The sequence below is a fragment of the Arvicola amphibius genome, chromosome 9 (genome assembly GCF_903992535.2).
Source record: "Arvicola amphibius chromosome 9, mArvAmp1.2, whole genome shotgun sequence".
NCBI lineage: Eukaryota > Metazoa > Chordata > Mammalia > Rodentia > Cricetidae > Arvicola > Arvicola amphibius.
The window spans coordinates 69,981,620-70,008,459 of record NC_052055.2 but is presented as its reverse complement, the minus strand read 5'-3'; the positions used below and the strand labels follow the sequence as shown (position 1 = coordinate 70,008,459).

At 50.7% G+C, this 26,840-nt stretch overlaps 1 protein-coding gene across 1 annotated transcript; it reads left to right on the top strand.

Annotated features, from left to right (window-relative positions):
- Nucleotides 1–17,196: 17,196 nt before the first annotated feature.
- Nucleotides 17,197–24,533, top strand: Pgc (progastricsin). The gene is made up of 9 exons (XM_038343602.1): nucleotides 17,197–17,299; nucleotides 18,900–19,059; nucleotides 19,380–19,497; nucleotides 20,341–20,459; nucleotides 20,881–21,080; nucleotides 22,349–22,468; nucleotides 22,977–23,121; nucleotides 23,911–24,009; nucleotides 24,312–24,533. The coding sequence occupies exons 1-9, from the start codon at nucleotides 17,241–17,243 to the stop codon at nucleotides 24,462–24,464; spliced, it is 1,173 nt and encodes a 390-aa protein (XP_038199530.1). The 5' UTR covers nucleotides 17,197–17,240; the 3' UTR covers nucleotides 24,465–24,533.
- The last annotated feature ends 2,307 nt before the right edge of the window (nucleotides 24,534–26,840 follow it).

Below are 26,840 nucleotides of genomic sequence, written 5' to 3'. Positions count from 1 at the left end.
TCCATTCCCAGTCAGCGGAGGTTAAGCTCACTTCCTCCTTGTCCTGTCTGGGACCCCAACCTATAAAATGGTGCTGCCCCCTCACTCTTCCTACCTCAGTTAAATCAGCCTGAAAACCCCTCCCATATGTGCCCAAACGTTGGTCTCCTAGGGGATTTAAACTTGGTCAAGTATGCACTCAGAGTTAACCAGTATAGGGCTGGAGATGGCTTGGCAGTTAAGAGCACACCCTGCTCAGGCAGAAAAGCCAAGTTTGGTTCCTAGCATCTGTGTTGGCCTGCTCACACCTCCTGTGACTGCAGCTCCAGGGGACCCGGCACCTCTCTCCTGCCTCTGTGGGCACACGTACACATAACATGGACATAAGTAAAAGCAATTTTTTTGTTTGTTTGTTTTGAGACAGGGTTTCTCTGTGTAGCTTTGTAGCTTGTCCTGGAACTTGTTCTGTAGACCAGACTAGCCTTGAACTCACAGAGTTCACCTGTCTCTGCCTCCCAACTGTTGGGATTAAAGATGTATGCCACCACCAAAATAAGAGCAAATCTTAAAGACTGGATTAACTGCCAGGCGGTGGCAGCACACAGCTTTAATCCTAGCACTCGGGAGGCAGAGGCAGGCGGATTTCTGAATTTGAGGCCAGTCTGAACAGTCAGGACTACACAGAGAAACCATGGAGAGAGAGAGAGAGAGAGAGAGAGAGAGAGAGAGGATTAGCCGTCACAACCAGCTAGAATGCCAGCATGTGTGCCTGCCATGGTCCCTTCACCAGACACTTTGTGGCACCTTCTGACCACTTTTTCTTCATCAGCCGCCACATAGGGATAATAGTAGTCCCTCCCTCTAGGAATTATTGCCAGAGTCAAATAAGAAAATGTCCCCCCAATATTAACCATGCAACTGGCTTGTAGTCAAGTGGTCAGAAGGTGGGCAGTAACTGGCTTATTCCCATCACCTCCTTGTCCATCACCACTGCATTTGACTCCTCCCAGCATGCCTCCTGAGCTACTGTCTGAGCCCTGCCTGAAAACAGCACCCAGGGCTGACCTTCACTTGCCTCCAGCCAGGCAGTGCCCTGCTCCAGACATTGTGATTCCACCAACACAGACCATAAGTATTCACTTCACTACTGGCTCTTGAGAACTCAAACTTGGCCTGAAACCATCTTGTCTTTTTCTGTATAAACACCTGTCACGTTCCTCGTCCCCGACCCCATCTAGCATGGGAGTTGTTGGCAAATCAAGCTCAGAATGGTCCATGCATCCAGGTGTTATTCCCTTTCAGCCCTCTGAGCATGCCCCGGGATTGTGCGACACCAATTCTTGCTGTGGGCATGGAGCTGACGGAACACTAGGCATGGGAACTCGGGTTTTGGAAAGGGGTGGGAAGAATGTCTCCACAGGGGCTGGGTCATCAGAGCTTCAATATCCCTGTCCCTTGGCTTAGCGCTTCCTGAAGCTTCATTCTGTGCTGGAGATGGGCAGAAAAGTGCCCTGGTCACTGTGGCATCTTCTCAGTCTCTTGTCGTGCTCTTTGGGTAGATACTTCTCTGGGCCCCATTTCTCCAGGATGGACATTGCTGGCAGAGCTGTCCCTGAAGAGGACCTGAGAGGTCAGGGGGGTCAAGGGCATTCATTACTCTGTGCCAGACATGATGATTGGCTTTGAACAGTGAACTGAACCTGTGTCTTCCCTGTCCCCTTCTTCATTTCTGCCCATTAGCAGGGAGTTGTGGCCCCTTGGGGGCTGGGGGAAGATTCTTCCTGTTGCTGCCTCCCACCTGCTGTCCTTCAGCCTGTCCCAGCTTCCCTCCCGGTAGGAGAGTCCCAGAAGGAGTGTGGCTGGGAGAGATGAGTACTAAGGCTTTAACCCCCTGGGGGAAGGAATGTGAGCACGGAGTGGCTGGTCCGCTCTGGACTGAGTACCAGATTGGGGCAGCCCAGCAATGCAAGGAGCAGCTGGGGCTCAGCCTGAAGAATGGGGGTGGGGAAGAGGTACCAGGTGTTCCTGGAGGCTCCTTGTCTCCCTTTTCCTAGGAACACATCAACAGATTGATCCATGGGGGGTGAGGCCCAGTGTACACAGGTACAGTGACCTTGATTTCCCAAGTAAACATTGGACGTCCAGGACACAAAATCTGGATTGTGCGAGGCGAGCCCTAACCAAACCTCAGACTCCCCCAAAGCTTTTGTCTAGGTGGAGAGGGAAGCTTTAAAAGGACAGGATTATGGGAGGTGTGCTCGTGTTGTTGGCAGCTGTGAGACCTCGGGCATATCCCTCAACTACTCTGAATCTGCTCCTTCAACTACTATGTGGAATGAATGGGGCCTAGAAAGTTGCTATGAGCAAAATAAAAACTACTGACTGTATAAATGTAAGCTTGATATCTAGCAATTGCATAAACAGCCAAGTGTAGCAGAACCGGGGAGGCAGAGACAGGAGGATCCTGGGAGTTTGCTGGCCAGTCATTTTAGCTGCATCAGTGAGCTCCATCCAGGTTCAGTGAAGAGATCCTGTCTCAGAAATTAATATGGACAAAAAATTAAGGAAGACAACAGACATCCACCACTGGAAGCAACAAACACACACATGCATACATCTCCCCCTCCCCCGCACACACACAAAGGCACTTAGAATTCTCAATGGTTACCTGGCACACAACATGAGCTTAGTTTTGTTGTGGTTTTCATAGCAACAGTCTGCTGATTTGGGAACGTTTCTCAAGGAGGTGGGCCCTGATCTTGTAGATTTGGAGAAGGAGAGGAGGGTGTGGGCCTAGCAATTAGCCTACTGAGAGAGGAGAGCCTGCACTATAGAGCAAAGAAGTAGGTGGGGAGGGAAAGTAGAGGTGACTTCCCTCTGTAGCCTATGGAATATGGATCTGTGTACCTATGAATGGCCTTTGGGGGCCAGGCTGTGGGTGGCGAGGAGGCTTGGGGTTCAGTCCAATGCAAGTGCCCATCCATCAATCCATCCAACAAAATATTTACTGAACATCTACCTGCTAGGGTAGGAGACACTGTGCTAGGGACCTAGCCGTGGAGGACCAAATGGAGGATCAATGAGACCTCGCCCTCACAGTGCTGCATTCCACCGTCAAGGATGGCCTCTGGGAGGTTAGATTGGAGCCAAGACAAAGACTGAGGCACAGCTGAGGAAAGGAAATTCCAAGCAGAGGGAGTTGCAGGTACACAGGCCCTGGGGTAGGGGTGGGACAAACAGACTTGAGTTCATGGAAGAAGGCTCAGAGACGACCAGGGAAGCTCTTGCAGGGAGAGGAAGGCACAGGCTGGGGTTACAGAACCAGGACACACGGGCTGGGAAAGGTGGACTTTACCCAAGAGCAACTGGACGCTTGTGGAGGGGGTCCCAAGCAGACGCCTTGTCGTGTAGGGTGTAACGGGGTGGATCTTGCTGCTGGGTGGATGCCAGGGCTGAGGAGGGCATGGGAAGGAGGCAGAAGTTGCGAGTTGTTATAAACTAAATGTTTGCGCTCCCCGTTCCTTGTTGACACCCTACCCCCCACTGAGATGGCGAACCTGATGGGATGTGGGTTAATGAAGTCCAGCCACTGTTGTGGGGAAGAGGATGAGAGAGGCCGGGAGAAGAAATTGGAGAGAGCTCCGAGGCCTGGGACAGGAAGGAGGGTCCACTTTCGGAAGTGAGGAAGGAATATAGGGAGGAGGGGCAGATCCTAGCAAGAGACCCAGAGGACAAAACCTTGACAGTTGTGTCCTATCCCTGGAACCAGAGACTGTAGAGCGTGTCCTCTGCTATACCCTCACTGTCCTGGAGGCCAGGCTTTGTGCGGCCCACTTCAACCGCCTGGATGGCAAGCCCCGGTACACTTAGACTTGTCTATGGCTGAGACCACAGTAATGTTCACAGCAGGCCTGAGGGACACCAGCAGAGAGGACCCTGAGAGATCCTCCTAGGCCATTAGGATCACGGCTTCAACTACTCTAGAAAGGGTGGGGGGGTCCTCTCTGCACTCTGCACACTTCTGAAAGCAGGTCCCCTTGGAATCTGCACAAGGGGAGCTTCTGACAGAACATCTTCGGGGGCACCTGAGGCCTCTGGACCCGTCCTTTTGGCAGTCCCCACATAGCACATGAAGACACTCTGAGACCATCAGTCCCTTACCTGCTCCAGGCCTCAGTTTCCCAATCTGTACGGTTAGAACCTCCATATCTGAGCTGTGTGTCTTCCCATTCTTGTCGAGGGCATCTCTCAGGAAGTTCCCCATCCAAGCTCTCTGTTCTCCTCGGACACATCCTTGGCCCCATCACATCCCAGGAAGTCACCACAAGCATCCCGAGCTCAGACACATAACCAGCACCCCCATACAGACCCAGAGGCAAGCAGGGCCACCCAGCTGAGGCTTCACTGGGGGAGGGGTGGCAAGGCAGAGACTGGGCCAGATCATCCGGAGCTCATTATCAGTGTTTAGCTTGGGACTTTTGGGTCCGGGCCGGATCCTGCTCCTTATCCAGGGCCATGATTAGATTCTTTGGACTTTGATGTATCTGAACTTGAGACAGGACTCTCACTTCCCTGCCACCCAGTCTCCAAACTCAGCACTGCCCTCACCTAAGGGCACCTAGGCTAACCACGGCCTGCTGAATCCCAATAGCCCTCCCCAGGACATTCCCCTCTGCCTCCAGCTGCTGCGCATGGCTTCCTGGGAACACAAAGCACAGGGGTTTGGGTCCATGCAAATCTGGGTCCTTGAGACAGAGGCAGGGCAAGACCAGAAGGGAGGGATTCTCTGGTTGCTCACAGGCCCCCATGCTCACTGGGCCCTGCCCTCTGATGCAGAAAAGGATAAAGGCCATGGAGACTCAAGTGGGAGCAGGATGGACCGGCCATCTTGTGCTGCCGTGGGCCCAATTGCACTCATTTCTGCTCTGGTCACCATATAACCACTCTCCCTGATCTCTGCTCAGTTGTGGTGGTACAAGAGGCCCTGGGCTGTCACTCAGTAGGGTCTAAAAGGAGCAGGGCGTGCAGAAGACTTAGCAAGCCTACTTGTCCTCTCCAGTGGGGACAAAGAAGAGGAGAGGACCATAGGTAGGTCTTTGCCCTGCCTCCCGCTCCCAAGAAGCTGGGGCTGTACCATGGAGACATGCAGAGATCCATCGCCTGCCCCTGGCCTGCTCCACCCACTCACCCAGCGCAAGTATATGCTCACCCAGACTAGTGCCCCAGTGAAGATGTTTTCATGGAGCCCAGGCAGTGGGGCCATTTTGGACAGAAAGACAAAGACAGGGCTGTTGCAGAGGAAGCCCTTGAGGAAGACAGGTACAGGAGTGAGGCAGATATGCAGCCTGCATCTGCATGGCTAAATATGAACCTGTACCTATGCATGCTGGTGCTTCTGTGTGCAGGCTTGTGCAGGCACACAAGTGTGCTCAGGCGTGTCTCTGAGTTGGTTCATGCCATCATAGGACGTATCTGAGCTATCATCTCCACTCTTTCTAGTCGGTTGCATCTAGTTCAGAGACCATGTGAGCTAACGTGTTAGCTCAGTGGCTAAATGCCTGTAGTGATGGATCTTACAGAGGACAGGGATTTGGTTCCCAGCATCCATATTGGCAGCTCACAACCAGCTAAACTCTAGTTCTGGGGACTCTGACGCTTTTTATTTTGCCTCTGCAGGCACCTACATTCACATACGTAAATAAATCTTTTAAAATATGTTTTTAACCTAAATAAATTAAGAGAGAGACAGAGAGAGAAAGAGAGAGAAAACTGGGCATGGTGGTGTACACCCTTAATCCCAATACTTAGGAAGCAGAGGCAGGTGGATTTCTGAGTTTGAGGCCAACCTGGTCCACAGAGTGAGTTCCAGGACAGCCAGGGTTACACACAGAAACCCTGTCTCAAAAAACAAACCACAAACAAATTTTTTTTAAAAAATAGAGTCTCAGACTAAGGATGAAGCCTGGTTGGTAGAGTACTCGCCTAGCATGCAGGAAACTCTGGGTTCAACCCCCAGCTTCCCACAAACCAGCTGTGGTGGCTTATTATTATAAAGCCAGTTCTTGAGAACTAGAAGCAGGAAGATCGAGGTGACCTCAGCTACATGAAGAAACCCATGAAAGAGATGGGAAAGAGAGAGAGAGAGAGAGAGAGAGAGAGAGAGAGAGAGAGAGGGAAAGAGACAGGAGGTGGGGGTGGGGAGTGCCCCTCACCAGCAGCAAGCTCCACGATGCACAGATGGAAGAAGAGCCACCATTTGGAGAGGCCCTGTACTCAGGGAGCTGGGCAGGGGGCTAGGGCTGTCCTCTACAGTTGGAGGGGAAGATGGGCCCAGTTGGGAGGCTCTGAGATTAGATTTAGCTCCGGTCCAGTCTTGCCCTGCTTGGCTTGGGACACCAGGAACACAATGTGGCCCCATACTGTGCTCCTGAGCTCCACCCGATCCCAGGACCACATGCTCATTTTAATTTGCAACCCACCCCTCAGGGTGCTGTCTCTGCCTGCTGCCCCACAACAACCCTTCCAGACTGCACCCCTGCACCACCCCTCCCTTTCCTGCTCAGACCTTTCCCCAGCTCTGCAGGCTTCTTCCTGTTTTCTCTGTTTCCTCAGTAACGACCGACCCTCTGCTTCCCGAGGCTCAAGGCCTAGTTCAGGACAACTTTCTCTCCAGTTTGGGGCAGACCTGGTGAAAAGCAGAAATTGCTTGTAAACCCCAATCACCCCTGTTTTTCTGGAGAGCCACTTGGGGCAGGGATGTCAAGAAAGAGTTGGGAATGTCCTGTTCCTGCTGTCACAGCAGTTGCCAGGAGCACTGACCTCGAGGTTCCTTCTGAATCCTGGCCTCTGAAGGTTTGCTCATGGCTTTCCTGCATGATACGCTGCTGTCCAGACATGCTGACACCCCGTTCCCCGCCCTGCCCCGTCCCCTCTCCTTAAAGGCTTTCCTTGCTTTAGACTTAGAACTTCCTCTCCAAGATGGCCACCGCTAGCTGCCACCATGAAGTCTGCAGTTAAATGCCAATCTGGGATGAGGGTATATTTATATATTCACTGGTTTTATGTGATTTTGACAAAAGCTAGAGTCATCAGAGAGGAAGGAGCCTCGGTTGAGGAATGCCTCCATAAAATCTGACTCTAAGGCATTTTCTTCATTAGTGATCAATGGGGAAGGGCCCAGCCCGTTGGGGGTGGTGCTATCGCTGGGCTGGTGGTCCTGGGTTCTATAAGAAACCAGGCTGTGGGTGGCCAGGAACAGGAAGCTGAATGCTTCAAAGACCTAGGGTAGAACCAAACGTACTGACCAAAGAAAGAGAGAGAGAGAGAGAGAGAGAGAGAGAGAGAGAAAGAGAGAGAGAGAGAGAGAGAAGGAAGGAAGGAAGGAAGGAAGGAAGGAAGGAAATGAAATGCTTTTAATGATATTCTGTTATTCTCATAGATCAGTGTCTAGCCCCATCTTCATCAGAGGCTCCCTCCAGCAACTGACAGGAGCAGATTGCAGAGACCCACACCCAAATAATAGGTGGAGCTTGGGGACCCTGCAGAAGATGGAGAGGAAGGATTGTAGGAGCCAGAGAGGCTGAGGACACCCCAAGAACACAACCCACAGAAACAACCTAGCTGGGCTCATAGGGGTTCACAGAGACAAAAGCGGCAGTCGTGGAACCTGCTTGGGTCTGTGCTAGGCCTGCTGCACACATGCTGTGATTGTTTAGCTCGCAGCGTTTGTTGGACTCCTAACAGTGGGAGTGGGGGTGTTTCTGACTCCTTTATCTGTTCTTGGGACCCTTCTCCTCCTACTAGGTTGCCTCATCCAGCCTTGCTATGAGGCTGTGTGCCTGGTCTTATCGTAACTTGTCATTCTGTGTTTGATCTCCCTGGGAGGCCTGATCTTTTCTAAAGAGAAACGGAGGAGCAGTGGGTCTGGGGGAGAAGGGAGGTGGTGGTGGTGGGGTGAATGGAAGGGATGCTTTAGCGGGGATGTATTGTATGAGGAAAAAAAAAGACTGAGCAAGCCGCAGAGAGCAAGGCAGTAAGCAGCACTCCTCCATGGCTTCTGCATCAGCTCCTGCCTCCAGGATCCAGCCCTGCTTGAGTCCCTGTCCTGACTTCCATGGATGGTGGCCTGTGATGTGGAAGTTTGAGCCAAAGAATCTCTTTCTTCTCCAAGTTTCCTTGGCCGGGATGTTTCATCACAGCCGTGGTAACCCTAAGACAGTTTGCCTCAGTGGCATTTGAAGGCAGGACAAGCTGGGAAGCTGCGAAAGAATGGAAAGATTGTGGGTGTGATGTGGATCTAGTCTTGTCATGGCTGTTTGAGATAGGATCTCTTGCAGCCCCAGACTTGCTGTGGAGCTGAGGGTGAAGATTTAGGCACGTGCTACTGTGGGGGCCAGCCATGATAATCTAAGTCTGGGCAGGTCATCCAAAGGAAGTGTCTGGGCAGGTCACCCAAAGGAAGTGCTTTACTTCCAACCATTATTACCTGGGACTCTGGCCATCGATGAATTTAAATGAAGTCTGGAGTCTCAACAGTTTACCCTGAGACAATGCCTGGCAGGCCGAGATTACCCGACCCCCCACCCAAGAGCAGACCATTCAAAGGAAATGCCTGACATTCTAAGAGCTGTGGACAGAGACACCTGCCAGCGCACCTTAACAGGACACCCCTAGACAAATGTCAGCCAATCAGGGGCCCTGAACCTCAGAGACCCCTCACCCCCACCTTTACTACTATAAAAACCCTATTCTAATTGAGCTCGGGGCTCTCCGGATATTCCAGTATGTTGGACATGAGGAGAAACCGAGTTTGCAAACTTGATTAAAATAAAGGCTCTTTGCTTTTACATATGGGATTCGGTCTCCTTTGTTGGCTTTTGTGGGGACCCACAGATTTGGGTATAAAACTACCAGCTTACAAGGAGAGACTGCACTGGTCACCTCTGCCGGAGCTTGGGTTCTTGCACTTGCTTCTTTGCCGTTCACTGTCCCCCTCTGCAGTTGGCCAGAGCCTGCCCACTCCTCTGTCCACATCAGTGACACTAAGTTCCCACGGCTGGGCCCTGAGGCCTCGTCTGTCCTCTCTCACTCTGCTGTCTCCCTTACCACCTGGGATGGAGGAAGCCACTCTTCAACCGAAAGCCCTGTGGCATTGGGCTTGGGAAGGGGATTAGGGGTCATTTCCCAACAGAAATCACTACTACCCCCTTCCCGCCTAACTTTTCCTTCTTTTTCCCTCCCTTTCTCCCCCTTCCTCTTCTCTCCCCTGTCCTCATCTCTTTCTCTCTCCTCAGTTCCCCCATCTCTTCCTCATCTTTTCTTTTCTCCCACACTCCTCTCATACCTCATTGTGCCTTCACCTGCCTGGAATGTAGGATCCTCCTGCCCACCCTCGCCCTCTGACAGCGTTAGCTGTGAGCAAGGTCCAGGGTGCAGATGAACTTCGTGGGAGCCATGGGCCAGTCGCCATCCTCCACTTGCTCCCCTCCCCTCCCCTCCTCCCCACCCTCCTCTTCTCTTACCCTTATTCATTTTTCTTGCCTATACTGGAACCCAGAGCCTGCTAGGCCAGTTTCTGCTACTTGAACCCTTTATTTTAACAATGTGATTTGGTTCTGTGTGTCTGGGATTGAACCTAGAGCCTCACACTTGCTGGGTAAGTATCCTGCCACTGAACAATAAACATCTCAGCTCCCCACCCCCAACTTCCTAGTTTTCTTTTTAAACCTTGTGACAAGGTTGAGCTAAATTGCCTAAGTCGGTCTTGAACTCACTCTGGGCTTGTTCTCTGAGACAGGGTCTTCAGAAATCCAGACTAGATTTGAACTCTCCAGTAGCTGGGAATGACCTTGAATTTCTGATCCTCTGGCTTCCATCTTCTGGGATTACAGGCAGGCAGTACTGTGTGTCTGTAAAGCTGGAGATCAAACCTAGGGCTTTGTGCAACTGAGCAACAGTCTCGACCCTCTTTGAAATCTCTTAGTAGTCCTCAAACGCCTTGAATTTGTGATCCTTTTACCTCAGGATTGAGGTAGGTACCATCAGGTCAGGCCTGGCTTAAACTCTTTCTGCCTTCTCATCCTCTGGTTGTAATTATGACTTCACTAGATTATGTGACTACATCGGATTACGTGGCTACACCAGATTACGTGCTATACCGAATTATGTGGCTACCAGATTATGTGGCTACACCGAATTATGTGGCTACACCAGATTATGTGGCTTCACCGGATTACGTAGCTACACTGGATTATGTGGCTTCACCAGATTATTTGGCTACACTGGATTATGTGGCTACACTGCAGGAGGGTTTCTCATCTCATTCTATACTCAAGCTCACCAAGGCTCAGAGAGCAGATGCTAGCGCTAGCGGGAAGTCATCATCACAGCTTAGTACTCAAGAAGAGAGGTGAATGGTGGGAGATGCAGGGTCCATGAGCCACCCCAGAAATGTGGGCGTTTCAGACAGAGTTGACCCAGAAACATCCCTTTGCTCTTCCCAAGGTCCTACTTCTCCTGAGGACTTACTTCTGAGTGTTCCCGTTCTCTCTCTTCAACATGTTTCCGGAGGGAGTAGCCAGTAGGTTCCTATCTGCTGGCCACAGTGGATGGGTCCAAAAGTAAGGGCCTGACCAACTGTTCCTAGGAATTGTGATCTCATTCTTTCTCTGGAAATGAAAATCTTAGCCTCTGTTTGTCAATGATATAGAGAAAGCGGTTGAAGCCAGGCTGAGTGGCACATGCCCACAATCTTAGCACGTAGGAGGTTAGGGTTGGAGAAGCATGAATTCAAGGCCAACGTGGGCTATACCAGACCTTGTCAGAGACACAGATAGAGAGCGGGGAGGGAGCACACGTGGAGAGGGAGGCGCCAGGAAACAGGAATGAGAAACAAACAAACAAAACGCGTCCTGGGGTGTTTGATCCACGGCTCTACTTGATCTGGGGTCCCACCCTTCCTCTCCTTCCTGGGCCTGGCCAGCTCAGTGTCCAGCCGAGCTTCCCCACCTACCCACAGTATCCTTTTCCCAGCTGAGCCTACAAGTATGCATAAGTTAATTAATAGACCAGAGAACAAAAGCAGTCTGTCTTTCTACACATCCTTTAATGCACAGAGCTTTCTTTCCAGATGGGACCAGATAAAACTGACTCCTCAATAGGAGGGGCTAAGGCACATTGTCTATGGGGTAGTTGTCAGAGTGCTGTGATTCAACAGGTGCAGAGAGCTTCCTGCTCAGTGCGCCCTAAGGAATGGGGGAGGGGAAGCCCACATTCAACCTTAGGTTCAGTTCTTGCTTACAGCAGAATCCTGCTTAATAAATTCAAAAAGTGATGGCTTTAGAAGTCACCACCAGACAGACACCCTGACAGCTGGAGCTGGACCCATCCACAGATGGTCATTAAACTCATGAGCAGAAAACTGGGCACGATGGTGCACACCTGTGACCTCAGCACTTGGGAGGTGGAGGCAGGAAAATCAGTAGTTTAAGGTCATCCGCAGCAAAAGAGCCAGTTTGCACTTAGCCTGGCCTGCATGAAACCCTATCTCAAATATCCAAAAACTTTGGGTCACCAAGTCTGATGGCCCGAGTTTGATCCCAGGATCAAACTTCCCTCAGAAAGCATCCTTTAGCCTCTGCTTGCATACCCCTGATCATGGGAAATTCACTACTGGGTGCCTTCGGATGCATCTTAGTGTGGGAGCCTGAGCTACTGATAGCAATGGGAAACTGGACAGTGCCCAGACGAATTGGGCCAAGTACTCCTAGCTACCGAAAAGATACAGCAGCGTGCAGCCTGCGAAGCTGATAAGAGCCTGGCCTATCTTAATGCATGGAAACATGTTTCTGTGGCAATCCGACGCGATAAGGACAGAACAGAAATTGCCTTGGCATAGGAAGTGTGGTTGTGTTAAAACATAAGTGTGTACAATAAGCGCTGCTAGATAATTTTGAAAGGTGTAAACACCTGCAAGCTACCTTGACTTTTTTTTAATATTTTTTTTTCCTCTTTATTTTGCTGATGTTGGTCCTTGCACCTAGGACCACATGCACGCTAGGCAAGCAATCCACCACTGAGGAACACTCCAGGCCCAGCCTAATTTGATAAAAAAGTACTGTGTGTGTGTGTGTGTGAAATTTTAAATGAAATTTAGAAATCCTAATTTTTTCAAAATCTTTGAAATTTTTAAAATACATTTTTGTTTATGTGTTTCCACGTGTGTGCACAGCACATGCATGGCAATCAGAAGACAGTTCATGGGAGTCTGTCCTCTTCTTCTACCGTGTGGGGGATGGGAGCAAACTCAGCTCATGGGTTTGACAGCAAATGCTTTTACTTCAGTATTTAGAATTAAAAAAAAAAACTACAAAAATCAAAACAAAGCAAGCCCCACTTTTTATTAAACGACTTGAAAGCTGGGGAGATGACTCGAATAAGCGTAAGGTAAAGACCTGAGCTCACGCTGAAGCCAGGCCTGGTGGTGCGGACCTGTGACTCAAGAGGCCGTGGGGTGGAGAGAGGAGGACCCCAAGAGACGAAAGCAGTGAGCTTTAGGATCAGTGAGAGAGCCGATCCCAAAAAAATCAGGTGAATGGGGCTGAAGAGACAGCACATCAGTTAAGGGCACTCGCTGCTCTTTCCGGAAGACGCAAGTTCAGGTGCCAGCACTTATTCTCACAGCCACCCGTAACTTCAGGCCCAGGGGACACAATACCCAATTCTGTCTCCAGTGGCATTCACACACATGTGCCATGCTCTCACATATGTGTATATATATGTTTCTGCCTCCAGTGGCGTTCACACACATGAGCCATGCTCTCACATGTGTATGTGTATATATGTTTCTTAGAAAAATAAGGTGGAGAGCTGATTAATAAAATACACCCTGACATCAACCTCTGACCTCCACATATGCTTGCCTAAGGTGAGCACACCTCTTACACACACACACACACACACACACACACACACACTCACTCACACATATGGATTTGGGATTGTTGTTTTTTATTTATTTACTTAATTTTTGTTGTTGTTTCCTTGAGACTGCATTTCTCTTTAGCTTTGGAGCCTGTCCTAGAACTCACTTCATAGATCAGACTGGCCTTGAACTCACAGAGATCCTCCTGTCTCTGCTTCCTGGGTGTTGAGAATTAAAGGTATGTGCTGCCACCACCACCCAGCTGGATTGTTGCTTTATTATGGATTGAAAGGGGTTACAATCTAAAATCTAAGGCCCTGTCTGAACACTGTATGAAAGAATAACATAATTGATTAGTGATGTCTGCCAAGGTTGACTGGATTGATTGGTGATGTCTGCCACAAGTGAAGGATAAGCAATGACTGTCATGTCTTTTTTCGTTTTGTTTTGTTTTTAAGTACAGGAAACTCACTACATAGACCAATCTGTCCTCAGGTTCACAGAGATCCTCCTGCCTCTGCCTCCTGAGTCCTGGGATTAAAGGTGTGTGCCACCACACCCAGCTTGACAAGCATCCAACTCTGGTTGTCATATTCTAGAAACACTATCAGCTCCCTGTGTGTGTATATATATGTTTCTGCCTCCAGTGGCATTCACACACATAGGCCATGCTCTCACATGTGTATGTGTATATATGTTTCTGCCTCCAGTGGCATTCACACACATGTGCCATGCTCTCACATGTGTGTATATATATGTTTCTGTCTCCAGTGGTGTTCACACACACACACGTGTGTGTAGATATGTTTTTGCCTCCAGTGGCATTCACACACATGGGCCATGCTCTCACATGTGTATGTGTATATATGTTTCTGCCTCCAGAAACATGACTCTGACATGCCAGCTGTGTGCAAAAAGAGACTCCTTTTTTTGTGTTAGAGGTTGTAAAATTTGGGCAAAGTCATGGGTCCAGGAAATAAATTCCATAAAGAAAAGACAGTTTTCCACAGTGGTTTCAGAGCAGGTGGGAGCACTTTGTGGGCATGGCCTGGCTTGTAAGGGGAGGTAGCTTTCACAGGTGGATGTGCAGGGCCGGTAAGGGGAAGCAAGGAGGATGTGTAGACTAAAAAGGGAAGGTGAACTTGAGGCAGAACCTGGAATAATAGGGTGTGAGGAGTAGCTACGCCCCATTGAAAACAGTCTGGGGGTGTTACCAACTGTTCCTGATTCCTGGAGCCTGGGGCAGGTATGGGGATGTGAACACTCAGTGTCTGCACACTGGGAGCTTCAGCGGGGAGAAATGTACCAGGGCAGGAGTGGGTAAGATCAGGAGCAGTAAGGTGGCTCGGTGGCTAGAGGTCTTGTTGCCAAGCCTGGTGACCTATGCTTGGTCCCTAGGGTCTGCTTGATGAGAGAAGGAAACTGACCCCAGCAAGCTGTCCTGTGAACTCTGCATATCAGCCACGGCACACACGTGCCCATGCATATAAACACACACACAACATACATGTGTATATAAATGTAATTTTAAAATACCCCAGGAACCGCTGGTGAGCCATCCGAGACTGCTGGAGATCAAGTGCCAGGTAGGCCGCACTGCCGGGATGCATAGTGTGTGGGGACAGAGAATGACAGCCTTGATGGCTTCTGAGACATCCTCAGGGCCTGGAGATCCATGACACATATAAAAGCGAGCTTCATAGATATTGAGCAGGGGACAGACCAGGGGCAGTGGATGTCTTGGGACATCTGGGAACCCTAAAGTGACTGACAGAGCTGTCAGAGGGTCAACGTGGGTCCACGGGGGCTGCAGAAGCCCTGGGGCTGTCAACTGAGCAGGGACGTCCTGGCCTGCTCTGTAGATGCGGTGGAACTTGGCCTGGAGGTTTGACTGAAGACCCTGGGGTCCTAGCAAGTCAAGGAAAGGTCTTTGAAGGGTGAGGTTGGGGGATCCAGCAGGCCTACAGGATTTGAATATTCCACGGGTTTGGCAAACTTCCACTATCTTTTTCCTGCTTTCCCAAAATCTTAGGGTCCTCTCCCTTACTCCCCCCAGTCCAGACTCCAGTGGGTCTCTGGAGACTGGAGAGAAGGAACGCTGAGCTGGTCTTGAAACACAAGCTCGCAGAGACCTCCTGATCTGTGCCAGGCCCGGGCAGACTTCTGGTCTCCCAACCCCCTTCTGTTCTCATCACAGGCCGGGTGGAGGGCAGCAGTGGCAAGAATGGAAAATTCCTACTGGATAGATGACATAGGCAGCTCGCAGTCTGGTTCAACCTTCTGCCTATGATCCTAGGGTGTGATAAATCTATATGGGGCCCCGAGTCTGGGGTAAAGGATGACAGAGAGGGTGCTGGCTGGGGACTGTTTGCTCACTCCAAATAGTGAGCTCATTGGTGGCCAGGCTGGTGGCCTAGCTAACACAAGTCGTGGGGATGTTGTGGAGAGATGGAGAGCAAGGTTAGTGGAGCTGAGTAAGGACTTGGGAGAGATAGAGGAAGGTTTTGAAGCCTTAAAGATTGAGGGTGCCTGGCCTAGTGGTATAGAGCCTACCTATTATCTATCCTACCTACCTAGAGCTGAGGCAGGACGTTGACAAGTTCAAGACCTGTCTAGGCTACAGTGTGAGTTCAAGTCTAACCTGTGTAATTTAGCGAGTGTTTGTCTCAAAAACACAAAGATCCAGGTACAGTAGCTCATGCCTATAATTAAAGATTGTTGAGAATCCCAGGCCAACCTGAACTACATAGTGAGTTCCTGGCCAACCTGGGCTACAGTGTGAGACCTGGATTCCAAATTTAAAAAATTGAATTACAAATAAAAATAGCCTGATCATGCAACCATGGGGACTTGAGGTTAGATTCTCATCATCCACGAAAAGAACAGGATGAGGTGGCATCTATAACCTGGCACTGGAGGACAGAGGCAGCTGTGGCCCAGGGGCTCACTACCCTTCAGTCTAGATGGGTTCAGTGAGAGATGCCATCATAATAAAGTAGAGAGCCAGAAAAAATGGCTCGGTGGGTAAAGGAGCCATCAAGCCTGAGAGTCTGAGTTCCATCCCCAGGACTCACATGGTGGAAAGAGAGAAAAAACTCTCACAACGATGACACATGAGCACCTCCCTCCTCCCTTTCTCACAATGTAAAAAAATTACAATTCATTCAAAAATTTAGGAAATAAGGTGGATAAGCAATCAAAGAAGACATTCAAACATCAGCCCCTGGCCTCCACGTGTGCCTGCATAGATGACTGCATGTGTACACACAAGTAAACATGCATCCACCACATGCACACGCCCTCAGATGGGCTGCGGTATAGCTCAGTGGTAGTTGGCTAGCACATATGAGACCCTAGTCTCAACCTCCAAATCCAGCCAAGTAAAACCCCAGGTAGCAATGGGGAGGGAGGAGAGACAAGGAGGGAAGCATCGAGGGGCAGTTTAGCCCCTCTGCTCGCATCTTGCTCTGGGCATCTGTTCTGATTCAGACAGCCAGAGGTGGTGTGACCATCCCCTGTGAGTGAATCCTGCTGCATTGGGACAAGAGTCCAAAGCCACCACTCCATTCTGACTTCATCCCTAGCACTGGCCTCAGCATCAGCACTGCCCACATGGCCACTGTTGCCACTATGAGCATAGCCAGCAGCCTGATTCCTGAGCCCCCAGACACCCTGAACTCCAGCTCCCAGAGGTTTAAGGGCTACTGGGAGGCAGGACTTAAGTTGGACCTCCAAGTATGTCAAGGTAGAACAGCAGCTCTCAGGGACTTGTCCCCAAGGGTAAACCAATAATGCCTGGAGACATTTTGGTGACTACAACTGGGGGATTGCTCCTGGCACTTAGTGGGCAGATCAGCTACTGCTAGTACCCTACAGAGGACAGGGCCATGCCCAGAACAGAGAATTATTTCCTTCCAAATGTCACTAGTGCCAAGCTTGAGAAACCAACCATCAGGTCCCTGGTCTCTCATTCAAGTCCTCACCCCCAAATGCTCATATTGTGCATCTGGTTCCCAGAGTTGTAATCTTTGCCCCTTCAAGGTGCGGCCACTTTGTTCCCTCTTATCGCGCACCTTCTGGCCGTCTCTGCTGGAATAGAAAGTCAATAAGATGAAAAGTGTCGTGGTCATGCTCCAGAAGGAAAAACACACAGAAACCATTGATACACAGAGTCCGGGGGGCCGTGCAGCTTAGGGGTCATGCTTACCCAGGGCTGGGAGGCAGGGGCCGGGCTAGCTCCCGGGTATATAAAAGGAAGGAGCACACTCAGGGCTTCACTCCACCACAACGGTCGAGCTCGAAGTGGTTTATCCTGTGAGACCAGCTTCGAGTCAGCATCATGAAGTGGATGGTCGTAGCCTTGCTCTGCCTCCCTCTCTTGGAGGCAGCTTTGATCAGGTGAGCCTGGACGTGGACCACAGACTCGGAGAGCCTTAAGTGGGGGCCAGGTGCCTGGAGCCCATGGAGGCCAGACAAGGGTGTCAGATCCCCTGGGACTGGAGCTGGTTGTGGGTGCTGAGAATTGAACCCTGCTCCTCTGGAAACGCAAACAGTGCCTTTAGCTGCTGAGCCACGTCTACCACGACTACCCAGTCCCTTACTGGGTCTTCATGGTAACCTAGGGATAATTTAAAAGCAGAGGGAGGATTCATGGAGGTTACGGATAATTCCCATGGGCTTGAGTATCTATAGTCAGCACCTCATACTTTCTTTTTTCAAATTATGACTCAGCTTAGTTGTGTTTGGAGGAGACTGAGTGTATCGGTGCCACTGAATACATGTGGAGGCCAGAGGAAGACAGCAGGAGTCACCTCTCTCCTACCACATGGGTTCTAGGAGCTGAACTCAGGTCGACAGGTTAGCAGCAAGCGCCTTTACCTGCTGAGCCATGGTACCAGGCCTGCTCCCCGGGAGTTTCTCGGTGAAAAGCCAGCTCCTCCCAGAGACAAACTCCACAGAGGTGGTTGGTGTGGCTCTTGTGAAGGGGTTAGCAGAGAAACTCTGAAATGTCCTAGAGTCCTAAGAGAATAAGGATTTAAGATGGAGAAAGAAGGAAAAGGAAAAGGAATTCTGAGTTGCAGAGCAAGCAGGTGGATCTGCAGAGGTCGCTGGGAGGTAGTAGCCAGCAGCTCTTAGATCATGCTTGCGGTGATACGGGCAGAAGCTGCGGCGCCTAAGTTCCAGCTCTGGAACTCCCAAGCCACCTTCCCCAAGGACTGTCCGGGGAGGCACAGTGATGTCCCTGGGCTGGAGGTAGGGTTAGTACCGTTCCCCTCACACAATGCTGGGTCACCTCAGTCAGTGCTCGGTGGCAGAGAGCCACCATAGGAAGGAATCCTTTGAGGTGAACCTGCTTTCTCCGGCACCTTTAAATACGTGCCAGAGTGGCTGGGATGTGGCTCGCTGGGTAGGAGCTTGTGTGATGCCCTGACTTCAATCCCCAGCTCTCTATAAACTAGATGTGGTGGTGCATGCTTGGAAGGCAGAGGCAGAAGGATCAGAAGTTAAAGGCTGCTCTTTGATAAGGATTCCATTTGAGACTAACCAGAGACACATGAGACCCTATATCAAAAGCATAGGCACTGATTCTAACAAGGATAGTTCTCCAAGTCATCCTCCCCTTCTTGGGAGGGAATTCCAGTGTATATCAGAGAAGGGGATCTGAGTAGCAGGGGTACTTTCATGTGGGGCAAAGGTGGATGTGGCTGAAGTTGATTAGTTTCTAAATCTCAGAACAAACATTAAGAAGGAGTTTGAGAACAAGAGGAAAGGAGAAGGAACAACTAAAGGGAGAAAAACCTGGAAAGAAATTAAGACAGAAAGATGGGAGACAGACAGATCCAAACAGTGGGCATGTGTGGGGCAGAGCATCAGAGAGTGAGGTACAGGAGAGAGGGAGGGGGAGACAGAGAGAGACAGAGGCCAGAGATGGGGAGGGGGAAGTGTAGAAGGAGAAAGGAAGGAGGGAGGCTCCCACCTGACACACAGCCTTCTGCAGGGTCCCCCTGAAGAGGATGAAGACTATCCGAGAGACCATGAGGGAAAAGGGTGTGCTCAATGATTTCCTGAAAAACCACAAGTATGACCCTGGCCTGAAGTACCGCTTTGGCAACTTTGGTGACTTCAGTGTACTCTACGAGCCCATAGCCTACATGGACGTAAGTCTTAACACCACTGTCCCTGCTGCCAAAGCTGAGGGTTCCCTGTCTTCCCACACTGGGGTACACTGTTGGAAGAGCTTGGGACGGGGTCCTTACTGATCTTGCAGCCCTCAGAGAGCTTGGTGACTGCCCTGGGCAACATAGACTGAGCATCCTTGGGTTTGGGGCAGATTTCCGGGGAAGTCTAGGGCCACTGGCTTTAGTGTGGTTTGGAGGGCAGCATCTGGGTCCTTTCCTGCGTACCTGTGGAGTTATGGAGCCCCTGGATCCCTCAGAGCTAACCAGTCTACCCTGTGATATCCCCTCTCCCTCATCAGGCTGCCTACTTTGGTGAGATCAGCATCGGAACTCCACCCCAGAACTTCTTGGTCCTTTTCGACACTGGCTCCTCCAACCTGTGGGTGCCTTCTGTCTACTGCCAGAGCGAGGCCTGCAGTGAGTGCTGGGTGGCAGGGAAGGGAGGCTGGGGAAAATCCACCCCTGGAGAAGACGGTGGTGTTTTCAGACACATGACATATTTAAGCCTTGTCAAAGAGGCTGACCCTGCAGCTGGGTGGCTCTTTTGCCTTTTCTGCTAAGCAGCAAATATACGTTCATCTATACCAGCCCACCTCGCCCACCCTATTTTCTTCCATCCCACCCATCCTGATGACCAGGACAATAGCATCCTTTTTCTTGTTGGTCATCTCCACTCACTCCACAGCAGTCAGTTCTGCCTTCTCTTCACCCCACGTTGGCATCCGGTGTGTCTAAAGGATGGGCTGGAACAACAATGGATGTGGCCTTGTCCTGCCGTACTTTGGTCAGGCAGATAGAATTTGGGCAGGCATTTTGTAATACTGCTTTTGTCCCTGCCTGAGTCTTGGGATCCTATTATCTCTGGTCCAAGAGGTCTCTCTTTGGCTATATCTCATGCTGCCTCAAGATCTTGGTACGACCAAGTTCTTGAAGGGGTGGAGGCTGTGGGATGAGAGGTGTTTAGTGGCCCATTCGCTCCTACAGTGGATGAGCAGTCCATCTGTGCTGGGGCTTTTCTGGGACCTAGGACACAGAGATGAAGTCCAGCCAACCCTGCCCAGAGAGACCAAAGTCCCAGAGCTTACCCTATAAATCACAGGGGGCTTTCAGGTCATGGGTGATTCAAAGGCGGGAGTCTCAGCTGATCACCCCTTGCTGTCATGAGTAGGGGATGCTGAAGCCCCAAGGTTAAGCACAGGCTGAGGAAGAAGCTCCCTCCACTCAACAATCTGACCTCTATGTCATGCCTCCCCTGTGCAGCCACACACACCCGCTACAACCCTAGCAAGTCCTCTACCTACTACACGGACGGACAGACCTTCTCCCTGCAGTACGGCACTGGCAGCCTTACCGGCTTCTTTGGCTACGACACTCTGACCGTGAGTGCGACTTCCTGCCCCTGGGTCGGGGTGGGAGGAAGATGAGGGCCTTAACAAAGCCCCTGAAACATGGTGGAAAAGCTCATAGGATAGGAAGTCAGCACGAGACCTTGTCTACTCTCGATGCTGACGCTTGCTGACGATCGTTCTGTCAGGATTGCTGGAAAAGCCATGACGAGCCCTTTGGTTGTGGCCATTTCCCTGCATGAACATAGCCCTTCAGAGGAGAGAGGGGTGGGGCAGGGACGATGCAGTGATGCACCTGAATCTCGGGAGGGAAGATGGCTGCTATCAACTTATGAAGGTGTAGGGGGAACTGAGGCAAGGAGAGAGGAACAAGAGTTGTCTCTGGGGTGCGGTGGGGGATCGAGGTAGGTCCGTCTGGTATGTCACTATCTCTCTGTTTTAACCTCTGCTCCAGGTCCAAGGCATTAAGGTCCCCAACCAGGAGTTTGGCCTGAGCGAGAACGAACCCGGCACCAATTTCGTCTATGCAGACTTCGATGGCATCATGGGCCTGGCCTTCCCCGGCCTGTCTGCCGGTGGTGCCACCACCGCCATGCAGGGCTTGTTGAAGGAGAATGCGCTCTCCCAGCCCCTCTTCGGTGTCTACCTTGGCAGGTAAGCAACCGCTTAGGAACTTCTCTGCCTTCCACTGCCCAACTGTGGCTCAGAAGCTCGTGGGCTGAGCGCTTCCCCCACACCTGTCCCAGCCAGCGCCTTCCTCTCCAGCTCTGGAATTTCGCACTCCCCACCCCATATCTGTTTCCTGTCCACTCCTATTTTTTTTCAACATTTATTTATTTGTGTTAGAGCAGGGGTCGGGGTACACACCACAGCGAGGTCAGAGGACAAATTGCAGGAGCCGGTTCTCCTCTTTCACTGTGTGGGTCTCAAAGATGGCGCTCAGCTTGCCAGGCTTGGCCACAAGCACCTTTATGTGCTGAGCCAACCAGCCAGCCCATGCAGGTGTTCTTTGTGTTCCTTGGCTGTGACAAGCTCTCTATTTCCAGCTCAGATCTGGGAGTGGCTTTCATCTAGCTCTTCCTGGGTCAGCCTCTGTGCCCCCCTCAGGTGTCATGTCCCTCCCCCTGCACCCTCCCCCCAGGTCCCTCTCTGGCTGAGATTTTCCACTCTGTATCTCTTTTGTTAGTAATCTCTTGCTTTATCCCCTTTGATCTGCTGTTCCAGCTGGTCCTGGAGTCTTTGGGGCTTGGCCCGGGATTGACCTCTAACCTGTTGTTATCTTTCCAGCTAACACAAGCAGGCCTCGCCTGGGCCTCCCGGTTCTCTCTTTTTTCTTCAGAGTTAGCCACCTTCTAGAATGTGCGTACACTCACTGTGACTTAAGGGCCTGACTCTGACATTGATACCTTCACTGTCACTGACCCTACAGACTTGTTTTTTGCTTCTGTTTACAATCACTCTGCACGTCACCTTTGGGAGCTCCATCCATCCCTGCTTTGCTCCTCCTCCAGTGGGTGGGGCCCACATGGTAGCTCCCTGCTCAGAGGGGCTGGGACTCATGGGACAGCATCACTCCAGGGGCTGAAGCACTGGAGATTTTGAGAGGCCCACACAGGGAGCTCATCTGGGGGAAACACATCCCATCTTCAGGAAGACCCAATCCTAGAGAAACACAGACTGTCCTCAGGAAGCCTCAGCCTGAGGGAGACAGAGCCCATCCACAGGGAACCCTAGTCTGAGGGTACCTGCCCTCAGGGAGCCCCAGTCTGAGGAGACCTAGCTCATCTGCAGGGAGCCCCAGTCTGAGGGGACCTGTCCGCAGGAAGCCTCACTGTGAAGTGAGATCAGGAGCTGTTTTCTGAAGATGGCTAACTCACCACAGGATGCTGTTCATTCCTTATCCTTCCTTTTGTCTTCTGTAGCCAGGAGGGATCTAACGGTGGACAGATTGTTTTTGGCGGTGTGGACAAGGACCTCTACACTGGAGAGCTCACCTGGATTCCCGTCACCCAGGCACTCTACTGGCAGATTAGCATCGATGAGTGAGTCTGTGGTGGGATCTCGGGGAGTGTAGCCTTCTCTGCTTGCACCTCCAAACACTATAAACCGTCCATTCATCCAGGCACTGCTGGTGGGGATGGGTGGGAGAGGACTTTAAGATATGCCATCCCCTGGGGTCACAGCTAACCTAAGCAGGAGCATCAGAGTCGAGCTAAATCTGGAGAAGAGGGGCGACACATAAAATCTCAATCATGAGGTCCCCTGTAGTCCAACGCCACAGGTTAGAAACTGAGTGTGTTTCAAAGTCCTTGCGGCAACCAGTGGCTCTGGCTTTCGCTGTGTCTACAGCCTTCCTTGAAACTTTGGAAGTAGGTTCAATGGCCATTCATATGACTTTGAAGAGACTCTAAGGCGATATGAAGTGGGGTCCCCTTACCTTCCTCATTGAAGGCTTGTCTCTGTGTGCAGCCCCCTGTGTCACTGTGGTGGGAGGCCCTCTGCCTGCTCTGAACAGGTGGGAACTGAGGCTGCTGTCTTCTTACCATTCAGCTTCCTTATTGGTGGAACCACCTCTGGCTGGTGCTCCCAGGGCTGCCAAGGCATTGTAGACACTGGTACCTCTCTCCTCACCATGCCCTCTCAGTACCTGAGTGACTTTCTGCAGGCCATAGGAGCTGAGGAAGAATATGGAGAGGTGAGTAGGGCAGGCAGGCCTCCCTCTTCCTCAGGAATGGCCATCTTATGGGGTGGCAGGACTGTGTGTGCCACTTACAGCTTCTCTTTGGGAAGTCAAAGCTAGCTGAATTCTCGGCCTCCAGGCTTTTAGCTACTGAGGGCACTGGTGGGTAGTGGCCCTGGCAGGGAAGAGACCTGGAGGCTGGAGCTGAGGAAGTAGGGCAAAGCAAGACTCTCTTCTGAGCTGAAGTCACCTTGGAATATGGATTAAACACTGCCTGGCCTTTAGGGTTGGAGAAAATGACTAGAAAGCGGGACCGAGCAGATGAGTGACAAAGGACAGCTCTGTGGTCCACATGTCCTCACCCCTACAGGGTCAGGCTCTCTCCATCCTAAGGCCAGTGGAGAGCTTGACTACTGAACCCATTCTCCTAATTTTGGGGAAACTGATGGTTTCCATGTTCTACAGAAATGTATGTTAAAGGGCACTTGCAAGGAAGGCAACAATCCACACACTTTCCCAGAGTGGAAATTCAGTCAGGAGCAAAGCTTTAGGGTAGTGGGCTCCTCAGGGTTCCTTGAACCCCTCCCCACCTGTGCCAATGCTACTGAATGTTAATAGTAGGTGAGTCAGCATTGCCTTGGAGCTGTGCCCCCCCCCAATCCAAAGCAGACTGGGGTGTGGATCTAGGATTTAGGGTGCGAGGTGGCAGGCGTGATGGATACAGGCCTAGGGTGCTGAGGTGGCAGGCATGTGGACACTGTTCTAAGCGAGACATATTGGCATGGGCCGTGTTCCTTTCTGCAGTATTTTGTGAGCTGTGACAGCGTCAGTAGCCTGCCTACCTTCAACTTTGTCCTCAACGGTGTCGAGTTCCCTCTGTCACCTTCTTCCTACATCCTCCAGGTAAGGCTTCGTTCCTATGGGCAGAGCCGCTGGGATCTAGATTGGTCTAGAACAGCTATGCAGAGGTTTGAGGCTTAACTGTCAGGCTGACCTGCTGCAGGCCAGGAGCAGGGGGAGGGTAGTCTGAGGAGGAAGCCCTCCACTCCGTAGAACCATGGCAACCTGAAGTCAGCTATTGGGGAAAGAGCACCCTCTCTCCCTGAGCCCCAGCAGCCCTTGCTGTGGAGGGGCAGCTGTCCCATGAGCCCCTGGGCAGTGTGAGTCATTCAGTTGCTGAGAGAATGCTGTCTTCTGTTGATCAGGAGGATGGTTACTGCATGGTGGGCCTTGAGAGCACTCCTCTGACCTCTGAAGATGGCCAGCCCTTCTGGATCCTTGGGGATGTCTTCCTCAGGTCTTACTATGCCGTCTTCGACATGGGCAATAAGAGGGTGGGCTTTGCCACTGCTGTCTAGACTTGCCATCTGGACCCTGTGCCCTTCCTCCTCTCAACCTCCTCCAACTTGTGAGGGGTACCCTCTGTCCTTGCCCTCTGCCTCCAACCTTCCCTTTCTGTACCCTATACTTTCTCTGATAATAAATAGTTCTCCACATTGACCAGCCTGTTGGGTCATTTGTATGGGATATGTGGGGTGGGGGAGCTGGGTAAAGTTGTGACTCAGACTACTGGGTCTTCGGGACCGTGGGAGTGGGGATCACGGCAAGTTTCCCTTTGACTGACCTCAGTGGCCACGAGGTTTCCCGGTGGGGTCATTGAGATGCTAAGCGAAGCAGAGTTTGAAGCCAGGCTTGGACATAGGCTGTACCCTTCAGAGTTTCGAGCTTCTTCTCAGATTCCCTCTGAAGACTGGTGATGGGAGCAGGGCTTGTACTGATGGGCAAATGGGAAACACCCTGCTGAACCACACCCCAGAATCCACGGACCTCAAGGCCACGGGAATGACCCCTAGCAACGTTGTGCCTGTTTGTCTCTTCAGCTATGAATCCATTTTGACTAGAATTTTCTGAAGGATGTTGTACCCATGTTCATTTCTAACAGTTATGGGTCCTTGAGGGAGCAAGATGCTTATTTCTAGGAAGGCTGCAGAAGGTTGAGACTGAATTAAAGTGACTATATTTTCACCCAACCTCCTAAATCCGAGGACTTGTGTTTGAAGGAGAGAGAGTTGCCCCTCGCCTATGGACAGGTTGGCCAGCTCTTTCCCTGGCTTTCTCTGGCTTTCTCTGGCCAGCTCAGTTACAGGTCTGTTGCTCTAGACTTTATTCTTGCACATCCTTAGCAGTTTCTCAGAAAGCCCCAGAAATTTGGGGTCACATGATGGGGGAAGAAGAAGAAGAAGAGGAAGAAAATAAAGGGAAAGGTGGAGGGAGAGAGGTAAGGGGGAAGAAAAGGGCAGGAGGTGTGGAGAAAAGGAGGCAATGGGAGAAGGAGTAAAAAAAAAAAACAACAGGGAAAGAAAGCTAAGAATGTTATCTTAGTGCTCTGAGCTTCTGTTCGGAGGAAGAGACAAGTGAGGAGACTGGAAAACTGAACAGTAAAATGGCGGTGATGTGGTTCCATCTTATACTTACAGGCAGACACAAAGGGCAAGGTCCAAACTGAGACAGGACAGAAGGGGAAATTATGGGACTTGAGAGGAAAAGGTATCCTCCTCATTCTGCAGTCTGGATGAAGTCTTCTGTCGGCTGAGAATCATGACTTCTAGGGCAGTGAGCATTTCATGTGAGGGCTGCCAACGCAGAGGTCATCTCAGTAAGCGTTTAGACAGACAATCCAGAGTGGGGACATGCTCTTGGAAAGCAGAGGCAGGCAGACCTCTGTGAGTTCGTGGGCAGCGTAATCCACTAGTGAATTCTGAGCCAGCTAGGGTTATTTGGTGAGTCCCTGTTTCAACAAAATAAAACAATGGTAAACACAACAATAAACCAGGCTTAAGGCCTGAGCATGTGTGTCCCAGAGTCAAGCCTCAGCTCTCCTCCAGACAGTTTGGGAACCTGACAAGTAAGACTGTTTTGTTTACAGTTAAGATAGCCTCACTTCCTTTATGATCTTTAACCTGGTCAATTACAACACTATCAGGTCCACCCCAGGAAACATCCTGTGATCTTATTTAAGTTTCTCAGCAGTCCTCTGAAGATAACTTCAGAGATCACCAAAACAAGAAAGCTGGCCATTGTAAGAAACAATGAGAAGCCCACACCCAGTTTCTCTGGTGGGCCTGCCTTTTCCACTTTCCCTGATCGCCTCTTTCTCTTAACCTCTGTGTTTTAAATATATATTTAAAAATACATTTTTAAGTCTGGCAGTGGTGGCACAGGTCTTTAATCCCAGCATTTGGGAGGCAGAGGTAGAAGGATCTCTGTGAGTCTGAGGCCAGCCTGGACTACAGAGTGAGTTCCAGCATAGCCAAGGCTACACAAAGAAATCCTGTCAACAAAAACAAACAAACAATATATATGTTATTTTTATGCATTAGCACACATTTTTTAAATAAACTACAGTTCTGCTTCATACGGGCTTGTTCTAAAATAATAATAATTAATAGAACAGCAATTATCATTATTATTTAACAAAACAGTCAAAAGTCTCTAAGTGGAGGTTCCTAAAGGATAAGGTAACTCCTCAGTCTGCTGCTGGCAATCCTGAGAGTGAACACCTTGGCATAAACCAGGAGGGACCACCTAGGACCCTCTATCTTTCTCACATTCCTGGAAAAGAAGCTTGGTACTGGTCCTTTCACAAGATGTCATAATGTAGTAGATCCTACCTCGGGACACCACTGATAGAGAGGAGAAAGAAAATCTGAAAAGGGGAAAAAGGGGACAAACTT